Raw genomic sequence first — 12,580 nt, forward strand, 5'->3', positions numbered from 1 at the left:
ATAACCGTCAATGTAATTACAACTAATATGATGTAATTATCGTTCTAAGTACCGTGTACCTATGACGACATTATCAAACCAACGATGTCAATGAAAACCTATTAACATTACCTGACATGACTCCTTATCAACGGACGTCCAATTAAACTGTTCCGGTACTCGTGAATAATTGCCCGGTAAACAATAGCACTCATAATTGAGAACTTCATCAGGGCGTGTCTTTATTGGGTTCTTTTTACCGATAGAAATAACGTTTTCCACAGCCTGTAAAATTTGCATCGTTATTAGGTTAATGGTTTTGTTTTATAATAAAACACCATTAGTTTAGTAGTCTTATTAATTACCTTGTAAATAAAAATGAACGCAATCAATGTTGCAAAATTTTCTTCCGTGAATCGTGTTATATAGCACACCAGAGCACTTGCGTCGATTGCAACTAGAATTATGAGTATTATAGTTGTCCATGTGCCGATACAAAATCTAAATGACATGTAATTCCATCCTATTTGTTTACAGAATTCAAAAACTATTGTTTCGAATACTAAAACCGGACCGGTCGACCCCAAAATAGTTAGTGGTTGGCCTGAGAAAAATCCGTATCCCATTCCACATACGAATCCAGATACTAATGATTCCATTGCAGCCATATTTTTTCCAGTCGCTTCACCTAATAATCCTCCAAAAGTAATTATAGGTGATAGACATGCGAAATACAAAAAAATCCAGGACGCAATGCATTGTAAAGCTAATGCATCTTTAAAATCCGACCAATACCACGGAATTTTTCTTTTTAAGTCATTTATTAAGCCCCCAAAAAGTTTTCCGCTTCTTGCTAAGCCAGACTCTTCTCTTTGTCTTTGTTCTTCTTCCTCCTCATCGGGTTCTTCTTTAAGATTATTATCAGTGGGACGTTTGCGGGGATCTTGAGAAGGTATTGCAGCAGGTGGTTCTATACGAATAGAAGGATCCCATTCACCAGGTGGTAATACTGTAACTGCATCTAGGAATTCGTCTATGCCAGCTAATAAATGATCACGTTTTTTAGCTCGGTAGGCTACTTCATGAAATATTTCATCAGACATTAGTGTTGCCATAGCTCGACCGATCTCGTGAAAGCTTGAATTACTATTTGGTGGTCCTAGTAAGACAAACATGAAACGTGTGGGAACTGGAACTTCAGTTAGATCTCCCATAATAGTGCCAGTTTTCAGTCTAACAAACGCAGACAATGTTTTTTCTAAGAAATCGACTTCACCGACTAGTATGTTAGACGCTTCAGCACCTGGTGGTATTTTGCGCATAAAGTGCGTATTACTCTTGTGATTAACATCTCCATTCATTGGAAGATCGCCAGAGCTATGGTTACGGTGCATTGATAAACTACTTGGACTTTTTATCATGCCTTCATCTGGTGCAGCACCTGAAATAATATTATTATTAAAAAAAGATTGAGAATAATTGACAAACACAACAATATAAGAAATTTAACATTGAAAACATATAAAGTATATCAAACTGTGCGACATTTTAATTAGTGTAAAAAAATGTGGTTCATCAAATATTGCCTTTGATGATTAATTTAATGCAAAATATTTTAGTATATACAGTTACTAGGTATAAAGTTATAATAAAAAAAAAACATTTAAATACTAAAGTATTAAATAAGCCAGAGCAAAAGCCAAAAGTAACAAGATAATTTCAACGATAAATTTGTAATCATTGAATTCAATAATGAAATATAAAAACGGACAAGAACACTGATTAAAATTGTAAACAAATGATAAAATTTGAAATGAATACAGCGCTAAAATATAAAACACCAATGAAGAGAGATTAATGTTAAGCGGTTACCCGCACTAGAGATGCCTAGGAATCGACCGAAATCTCCTTTGTGAGAATGTCCACTTGTTGTACTGCCCTCTTCCACTGTAATATAACGCCAATTTTTCACAAAGGAACAACATTTTTCAGTCCAAATAGAACTAAATATCTTATGAAATTGCTAAGGATTCAAACAACAACACAATAAATAAACATATATTTATACTATTCATATTTAAATTAGCTTAAAAGTGCTAGCGTGTCGTGTCAGTCAAAGAGCGTGATTGTAGTGAGCTGATGCACACATGTTACCGTTACACGCTTTGCTGACCTGGAACAGCTAGATAAGAGCCCCTTGCGTCAGCTGCGCGAAGAAGAGCCGTGTTGGGTGATGAGGTGGACCCCCGACAACTCCTCGAACTGGAGCGTCGAGAGCCACCATCCTGGAAATCTGGTATAATATCGCCACAATATCCATATACTTTGACCTATTCGCGCATAAACACAGTCAAGGAGATTTTTTGATTATGTTAAACAAATAGATGGTACTCACTTTTACAGGACGAGTGATTTTTTCCGATATCTGCCAAAGACCTTATTAAAGGTAGACGTGACATGTTATTATGATTTCGTTTTTCATATTGGTGTCTATGTCTTCTCAACAATGCATCTTTAACCTTTTCTCGTCTGTCATATGCGAGGCCGCCTTCGACAATCATATTATCCAATACATTTTCAGCAACTTGTTCCAAGGAATTAGCTTCTAAATCTAAAATCACTGATCCATTTAAAATAAGACTTCGGAGTTCAAACAATGAGTGTAAGGAAAGTGTGGCAACATGTGGCTTAGACCATCTATTGCCGCCTTCTTCAACGTCTTCTTCGAACTTGATCCATCGAGCTGTTTCTTTCCATTCTAATTCATCTCCATCTCTGACAAGTTCTTCCATTTCCGAGAAAAGTGGGTGTGATTCAAGAGTTGTATCGTCAACATCTTCCCCAAGTATAAACTGCACTCTTTGTGCAGGTGGGGTCACTGAAAGTAAACGTTAATTAACTTCTCTTATGGACCATATTAAAATACATTGATACATGTATGAGATGTTTAATGACTGTGTTAGATGACACAACAGAAAAACAAGAATGTCGATGCTACAAGAAAGTATCTGAAACATTGATGGAGAAAGAAAAAACGACGTCGTAAACGAATGATCTTATACAGTCATGCTTGATTGGAGTTGCGAATGAGAGTAAAAAGTTTAAATAATAATTTGGAAGGAATCAAACTAGATGAGTCGCGATTTTCGTCTTACATGTTTCTCCATCGTCCGTTACGCTAAGTCTTCTAACTCGAGCCATTATCGCTGGGCCTACGGATCCGAATTTTCAAATTTATACAAGTTTTATCAAAAATTGTTCAAATAAAATACTAATTTATATAAAAGAAACTTTTGTTTGGTTTATATCACTTCGTAGGGAAGTTAGTAGTACCTCCGTTTAGTCACATTTTCGAATATTATTTGTATAAGATTGTCAACATTTTTAGTTTGAGTCAGAGCATAATACAAGCGTCAACTCATTAGCTTTTAACAACGCAAGCTATTCCATATGCTTTCATCTCGAAACATCTAACGAAACATTTCATAATATTTTCTTTGAATAATATCAAAATGAGAGAAAATTATAGTTATGAATCTTCAATCAAGTGACGTGAATAATATAATCAAACGAAGTACGTAATATATCTGATGAAAAGACTTTTTATAGTACCATTTGAAATTCATATTATTTGATGAAACAATATTTAAATATAGAGTTTATATACTTACACAAAATTTAATATGCGGCTAAGTTCAGTTATTTAAATAATAGAATTAAGATATTTGATGATTTTACTTATAACTTCGCTTCAACTGTAAATGCTAAAATGTGATGAGCATTTATGGCTTCCTGTTTAAGATTATTAATATGTTTTTATAAAATACAAGTAATAAATAGTTTTCTCTCGTCTGAGCGTTCATAAACTTTATTTTCTCTAATAATAAAGCATTATTGTTTATGTTTGAAACTATAACAAGTACTAGTTTTAATCTCTAATTAGAAATGTAAGGTGTCTTATAAGTTATATAAGTAAATATAATAAGACATTAATGAATGATCGTTAGTAGCTAGCAACACAAGAATCGAAATAGTATTTATTCCTAAGTTAACATAATATAACCTTTATGCTCAAAAAGTAATGTTTAAAAATGACATTTCAAATTTCAAATTAATTTTTTCATGAAGTCATTTTAAAAATAGAATATGTAACAGAAATAATTAAAATACGTTTCAATCACATCGATAAACGTTTATTAATTATTTGGAACTCACTAGGTTTCTCCGGATCTTTTCCTCCGTTGCGATGGTGATGTTTGTGTTTTCGGTGTGAGTGGCGTCGCGCCGGCACGTGCACGCCTACGAACACTGTGTGTGCTCGGTGACCTGTGCAAATAAAAGCGATCATATAATATAAAACTTTATTCGAGACTAACAAGTAACTACTTATGAATCGCCATTCTGAAAGTCGTAAATTAAGCTACCGCCAGTTTGAGTTATTAACTTTTTGCTGATGAAATGTTACAGTAAATAAAACTACCTAACTTTTAAATAAAAATAAAAAATAAAAATAATAAAATAACATAATTTTTTCTCTAGTTATTTTTTTTATTTACAAATCATCTCGTTACTACATTCGAAATTTGAGCCTACTTATTATTAGAAATATACAAAAAAATATATAATGATATCACAAATGAGAATGATATAATAAATAGACGAAATGCAAAAGAATACTCTTATAAGCTATATGATATCAGATAGCTGAGATGGCCCAGTGGTAAGAACGCGTGAATCTTAACCGATGATCGTAGGTTCAAACCCGGGCAAGCACCACTGAATATTCATGTGCTTAATTTGTGTTTATAATTCATCTCGTGCTTGACAGTGAAGGAAAACATCGTGAGGAAACCTGCAACTGTCTAATTTCATTGAAATTCTGCCACATGTGTATTCTACCAACCCGCATTGGAGCAGCGTGGTGGAATAAGCTCCAAACCTTCTCCTCAAAATGGAGAGGAGGCCTTAGCCCAGCAGTGGGACATTAACAGGCTGTTACTGTATCAGATAATATTTTATATGATAATAGCAAAACACGGCGGACGTCCTGTTTGTACCTATGTGTGTTTTAGCGGCACATATCGGCTAGTTACGGCGATTGGATAATTATTATATAAAAACCTTTTCCATGTAAGAGATCTCTCAAACGGTATGGACGTCTTTTAAACAGATATACATACAAACATCAAGTTTTATATACATATATAAAGATATATTAACTCTATTCATCAATCACAATGTAAAGACGAGAAATATTTATAGTTATTTGACTTTGAAAGAAAGCCAAAATGGATCATTGGTTAGAACACGTGAATCTTAACCGAAGATTGTGGGTTCAATCACGAGCAAACACCAATGAATTTTCATCAACGTCTCATGCTCGGCGGAAGAAAACATCGTGAGAAAATCTTCGTGTCTTACGATAATCTATTTTAAGTTTATCCACAAACCCGAGTTAGAGCACCGTGGTGGAATAAGATAAAAAATCTTCTACTCATAAGGACGAGTTTTTGACCAACAGTGGGACAATTAAGGCTGTTAATTTACTTTTAATTTTATTTTAAAAATTATCTTAAAGTTAACGTTTAAAATTGAATTTCCTAAATTGTTTTATCTGAACAAGGCGTGGCCATAAATTAATAAATTCTAACTATTTATTAAACGTATACCGTAACGCTTCGGTTTCTAGATTACGAACTAATTAGTCACTGATTTCATAAAATAATTAAGCACAAAAAGTGAACTAAGCTTGATTTTGTTAACAAGTTACTTATTAACTTATAAATAATATACAAGAATATTTTGTTTTTAAATATGACATTGTTTGACAAGAACCCTAATTAGGAAAGTAGATCCTATTTTTCTTTGTAATAATACCGCTTTTTCAACCATTGTATTTAATTAAGATAAATTTTTTGTGCTTGTAATTATAGCACCTCGTTAATTATTCATACAAGAACAAAACTATATAAGACATCATTGATCAACTGTGGATTAACAGGTGCTCAGACGTGCTTGTATTAAGCCGTACAGACAGACGTAATTAAACAATAATATTAAAACGATTCAGTGACGGATTTTGGCGCAAGCCCGCGAGGCGACGTTGGTGATGTTTAATGGGCGTTTTCTTTACGAGTCTGAAAGTAATTTGAATACTACTCCGATATAAGATAAGAATCATCAGAATCATTATAAGTACATTATTAATAAATTATATAAACGCCCAGTTAACTTCTACTACTGTTATGAGTGAAAATTTAAGGATAACATGAACGTTGCATGTTGAACTTTTATCAACTGCTCGATACGCTAAGGTGAACGATAATGTACAGAAAAGCGCATAGGTCACCTAATACCGGAACCAATCCATCTTTCCACACCTAGAAAAAGCCGCCGGCGGAAGCTAGTATTACCTAGGTACGTATTTAAAATACGTACTCGTAATACGGTAAATATTCTTTAAAGTTTTTACAACGTACTCAATTTTAATTGGTACAAGGCCTTTTGCTATTCTACTAACAAATAAATAATCTTTTAACTTAATTTATAAAAACCGGACCTCGCTTATCGAAGCTTATCGCATATCGCATTTTCTTGTTTCATTCCAAGTGATGATTGACTAAAGACCTTTTTAAAATATTCCATTCACATCTGTACACAAGACTTAAGCATTAAATCTTTGATGAAATACAATTTAAAAGAAAATTATGTATAAAGCATTTTAAAAGTATTGTAAATTTAAATTAAATTTTAATTTTAATGGAATGTACTTACTGATCGAAGTTCCGTCTGAAATATAAATATTTTTCTCAGTTTGTTTTACTGTCTAAAGCTACCGTTTAAAATTGTTGTTTTACTTATAAAACTATATAAATATATTTTAATGAAGTGTTTTAATGGAGATTATAATAGAAATAATAATATAAACTAAATGATTAATTAAAATAATTTGTTCGATGTTGTTTAGTTTAAATAATTTGTTAAATATTTAATGTAGTTGAATCGTTAGAAAACTTCTTTACTTTTTGCTTGATTTACAAAGCAAAATAACATCGAAAAATTTGTAAATTTAAGTCGACTACAACACCGATTTGAAAGCAAAAATGGCTAAATGATTGATTTTATTTAACTATAAGAATCGAGTTCTAATAAATGTCTACCTTAACGTATCTTTCGTAGGTGTTAAGGTCTTCCATTGTTTCGTCAGTGGGTTACATAATAAACGCCTGACTGGCGGGAATTGAGGGGGGACTTAGTCTGTGAGAATTTACCCCTCTTTAATATTATACAGAAGGTGGCCAATACAACTGCACCAACAAGCACGCAGACGGTTTCGTTCCCGAAAACCTACACCTGGGACCAAGCAGTTGAGTGCAGTGGCGTTAACGGCACGGTGCAAATACTGACACTGGTCTTCAGGTCTTGAAGACTCTAATATAAGTGCGGCTAATTATAAGATAATAAATTTGATATTCGTTAAAAAAATTATTAAGAATTAATTCATTTCATCAATTACCATGGATAATTCGGGCTTGACCTTGCCAAAATTTGCTTAAAGAACCCTATCTTAAGATTTTGACCTATTATTTTCATAATTACCGTCTTCTTGTATTTCTGATAAGCCCAAAGGTTGATTAGATAGCCCCAGGCTCCTCCTCATTGAGTCCTCCTTTTGTTACAACTGTATAATTATCTTGGTCAATAAACATAAAATTAATAAATATTAAAAGTAAAATAATAGTGAGTTCTTTGCAATATATTTTTCCCAATGTAACGATATTTATATTAAAAAATTTCTCTTAATCCAAGGAATGTTTCCCATGATAACTAAACTATATATATAACAAACAAAAGACGAACACCTTTTTTACTTTAAAATATTTCAACAGTTGATGTTGAGTCTATCGAATTGTAGGTCAAGTTCATGCCGAGATCTCCTCTTGTTATTTCGAAATTTTCTTAAATATTATATTGAAAGATTTTTTTTACAAATATTTTTACGATTACAATTTTATTTTGTATGTGCCTATAAAATATATCTCAGTCTTAAAGAAATTTTATTATGTATTATTTTATATAAAATGTCTTTTCGGTTTGTTAAAAATAACAATTAAAACAATCATAACATAAAAATATAAATGTAAGTCGGTGTTTTTTTTAAACACTTGAAATTAATATTTTTTTAGTTTTTATTACGAGCACTTTGTTAATCTTTTGTTTATTTTGTTTAACATGCTTTCTAAATTAGGATGTATGTGGGACCTACTCAACCTTCTTTTTAGTATTCTATGTTCAGCAGTGGGACATAATATTACTCGTACTTAAACAAAATACAACTGTGATTGTAACGTACGTGTAATTTTATGTTATTTAAAGCATGAATTTAAGATTTATATTGAGCTTCTTTTGTAAAGCAACTTAAGTTAACTCGTGTCTTATTTTAATTATTTCATAATGTTATGTTACCATAAGACTTCTTTCATAATTTTAATAATAATTTTAAAAACTGTTCTACAACATTATCAATGTCAGCAAAACAAATATAACAAAAGCCTTCACACTTAGCTTATACTTGACCTTCTTGATACGGCTTCAACTTAAGTTGAAGTACATTTCAGTATCTACCACATATCCTATGAGTTATTCCTTATACCGTTGGTTGCGTGGAAGAGATTATCGCTAATAATAATAGTAGCATTCAACTCTTGAGTGCTACTCTTATTTAGATTGTATCCATGTTTTGTATTTTTTTCTTCTTTGTGGTGTACAAAAAAGTATAAAGTAAAGTAAATAAAAGTAGCTTGTTAATAGGTATCGTTTAACGTAGATTAAGTCAATGGTTTCATTTCATGCTTATAATAACATAGAATTAAACTTAACAACAATTTTAAATGCAACGTTTATTTAGCGTCTGAAAAGTACGTCGTATTTTTTATAAGTAGTTATTTTTGCATATCCGGGTGGTGCCATCCGGATGTTGTATTTTGTAAGCTTAAATACAAACCTTGTATTTAAGCTTACAAAATACAATATAATTTTAAGCGGTAGCTTGTCGGAACTGTTAAGCAATCATAGCTAATAATTATTTTAAAATTTGTAAAATTAATAAATAATATGTTGAACGAATAAATATAACAATAATCTGAATATGTGTATATATATGTATGTGTCATATTAACGTTTTTTTATATATATACTGTTAACAGCTTCTGCGAACAGTAGCGTTTTCTATTTTTGTCGATACAGATTTTCTTTTTTGAATATAATATTGTTAAAGTTAGATAGTTACAGTGAAATAATATTTTAATAGATCGGTTTGAATGGTGAGTGATTAATTAATACATAACATTACAAGAGCAAAAAAACGTAATGTTTTCAATACCTTGTATATTTGTGAAAAAATAAAAAACTGTGAAAAAATCTTGTTATTTTTTGAACCAGAATGTACATATGACGAATACATTTTCGTGGGGAAACATATAGCATAATATAATACATAAACATTTGATAACAAAATAAGTTTTGCTAAAGTATTCATTTGAAAAATTTAAAAAGCCCTTCGGCAAATAACTAGGAGGCATCGATTAGACACACCTACTACTTGCGTGACTGGAATAAGAGATATACATGTTAAGCTCGGCTTAAGCAGTTCAGTCCTATTAACCTGTGATTTATTATTAAATTAAAAACACAAGGCCATTTAATTATAAGTTACAATAAAAATATATTTAGAAATAATAATGAACATTTCATAATATATTATTTAGTGGGAATGGTAAATGAGCCTGATGGTAAGTGGTAACCATTTATAGGTACTGTAAGTACCACTGTAAGCAGAATATTAATCATTCATTACGTCGCAATTGTACGAACACCCTTACGAAGTAAGTTGTTATGACTCCTGTGCCTGTAACTACACATGCTTACTCAGCCGCCAAACTGCTGATATTAAGAATTTTTCGAATGAAAAGATCTATTCTTGACCCGAGGATATAACCGGGTCCTCAGGTCAGTCAGTCTACACACTTATAAGTAATCCACTAACCCAAAGAATGGAATTGTAGCATTCAGAGACATAAAACGCTCATTGAAATCACAACGCCTTATGGTCATTGTAAAATACCTAGATCACAAAATTCGATTACATTAATTATATATTTAACTATTAAACAGCCATTACTGGCTTTTATAAAAATGTCTATCCTGGCAAACACTCTTGGTAGAGCATTTGCAAGCTCGTCTGGGTAGGTAACACCCACTCATCAGATATTCTACCGCAAAACAAAAGTGCACCAAGTACTTGGTATTGTTGTGTTCCGGTTTGAAGGGTGAGTGAGCCAGTGTAATTACAGGCACAAGGAACATAACATCTTAGTTCCCAAGGTTAGTGGGGCGTTGGTAATGAAAGCGATGGTTAACATTTCTTACAATGCCAATGTCTATGGGCGTTGGTGACCACTTGTCATCAGTTGGCCCATATGCTCGTCCGCCAACCTATACCATAAAAAAAAACAGAAAGAACACATAGCATATTTGCATCATGACTATTATGCGATTCGAGCAAAAGTCTTTGTAGGAATAAAGAAACTCATACTCAAAAAAATACAATTCAATTAGGTTCATAACATCCGTTTTAAAGTAGCCGTTATAAGTATCCGAGTAATCAGTAAAAATAATAAACAAAAACAAAAACGTCGAAAATACTTCTCTTTTTTAAGTTAGTTAAAAACAAGTACAAATAAATCATGTCGTACAAATGAATCCGGAGGCGTTGGATTTCGATACACGTAACTAAACATCACATCCCAACCCTTGGTTACGTCTCCCGCCGCCCCTCTTGACCTATTTCCGAAACGCTAATTTATAAACTCCGGCAATTCGTGATGTTGTAAATTGTTTTTTCCCGAGAAAGCTTACAAGTTAAGCGATTGTTGTATCTGTATTAAAGAAAGTGTAGTAATGTAATATGTATTTGAATGAAAAAATACTTATTAACGTCTCACCCGTGTTATTATTATTATTCATATTTATATATATCTTTGAATTATGTCGCAAACATATAAGTTTATATTTAAGACAGTTATAATGTTTTTTCTGGAATTCTTTACAGTTTCTCTGTACCCTACTTCGCGTAGTATTCAAGGAAGGGTGGGGTGTGCTTTGCTTTTACGGAATTAGTAACTTCGTGCTTACTATATATGTATTTACTTCGGTAAAAACAGCGTAAGAAAACTACATCGGTTTTTTTTGTTTCGGTTTATTTATTTTTTTGGTTTCATGTTTACCGATCCTTAAACTACAAAAATCGGTCGTATTGGCTGTATTGGCTGAACATTTTGCCATCACGTCACACTTTTTTAAATTATTTGATAAAAAGTAATCTGTAGTTAACATAGCGTTGTAATAGCGCTGCGACTTATGCCAACGAAAAGTTTAACAAAAGCTAGACCAGACTTAAATACTTGGCTGGACAAGACCGTAAAAGGTTAAATAAGTCTGCCTAAATCCTGGCGCTCAAAAGCCTGCATGGGTCAAATGAAAGTCTGTATCATGTCTACACCCACCCGCAGCGAAGCAGCGTGGTACTCATAGAGTAAGCTCACATCTTTTCTTGTATGGGTGTATAAATATAGTGCTCAATTATATCGTATAAATATAATAATATTATATAAGTCGGTCACAGTTGTTTTAATTTAATTTTTTTTTAAATTATATATAAAAAAATGTTTTATTTTCGTTAATTGGTTGGCTATTCATATAAATTAATAGTTCCAAACTTCGAGTTTCTGTTATATTTGATTAAGGTTTGCGGTATAACTTAAATTAGTTACAAATTATAATAGTTCGAACTTAAGTTAAAATTGAATTGTACGATTAAATTTTATTATTAACCTAGTTGCTTCATGTTTTAATAATATTGAATGAAATAATATCTTTTAGCGATAAGACCGCCTTTACATTAGTAGTTTTCGTTTTTTTATGTTTGTGTTTAAAACTGTATGTTCCTGTAAATCTTTTGGCGTACAATAAAGCTTATTCTACTCTATATATTTATTATATATAATAATAACATTTTATTGATTAGAATCATTCAGTACTTTTCATAATATTATACGAAGACGCTATAATTCTCGTTGTTAAAAAAAATCAATATGTAGCCTACATTAAATATTTGATGCTAAGCTTTGTTAATTCGACATCATAGTTTTAACAAAGAACATGTCACATACAATAAAAAATGGCATACTTTCCTATAATTTAAATTATATAATAATAATAATAAATAACTTTATTCACCAAAAAGAAACAAAGACAAAAAAATTAAGGTACAAAACCATAAAAAAAGAGTTAACAATATCATAATTTGGTGAAAAGGTCGTAGTCTCAGCTAGGCTGCTTTTCAGTCTACGCCTTGTACATATGCTGTCAACACAAACGCTACATTCAGTGCAGTAAAAGTTTATGCATATCATATAGTATATCCATGCGAATTTAAATCAATGTTTATGTCACCAGTTACAAATACGTATTCATATTTTGGTATTAAAAATGATAGATTGTCATCTAGCGTAGATAAAAATGTGCTAAAACTAAATTTGGG

At 31.7% G+C, this 12,580-nt stretch overlaps 1 protein-coding gene across 8 annotated transcripts in view; it reads right to left on the bottom strand.

The window, feature by feature from the left end:
• Positions 1 to 12,580, bottom strand: part of LOC126781286 (sodium bicarbonate cotransporter 3) — a 70,025-nt gene that overhangs the window by 3,656 nt on the left and 53,789 nt on the right. For 4 of the 8 annotated variants that reach the window (XM_050506183.1, XM_050506188.1, XM_050506182.1 and 1 more), the window contains exons 3-8: positions 4,195 to 4,305; positions 3,135 to 3,191; positions 2,375 to 2,857; positions 2,153 to 2,272; positions 345 to 1,420; positions 112 to 264 (exon numbers count right to left, since the gene is read on the bottom strand). In XM_050506183.1, the coding sequence (XP_050362140.1) occupies positions 112 to 264; positions 345 to 1,420; positions 2,153 to 2,272; positions 2,375 to 2,857; positions 3,135 to 3,191; positions 4,195 to 4,305 (2,000 nt within the window). Of the gene's footprint in view, positions 1 to 111; positions 265 to 344; positions 1,421 to 1,851; positions 1,927 to 2,152; positions 2,273 to 2,374; positions 2,858 to 3,134; positions 3,192 to 4,194; positions 4,306 to 12,580 lie in introns of all 8 variants that reach the window. The other 4 variants (XM_050506189.1, XM_050506185.1, XM_050506186.1 and 1 more) reach the window with 4 other exon arrangements.

Source organism: Nymphalis io, chromosome 3, assembly GCF_905147045.1.
Source record: "Nymphalis io chromosome 3, ilAglIoxx1.1, whole genome shotgun sequence".
Classification (NCBI taxonomy): domain Eukaryota; kingdom Metazoa; phylum Arthropoda; class Insecta; order Lepidoptera; family Nymphalidae; genus Nymphalis; species Nymphalis io.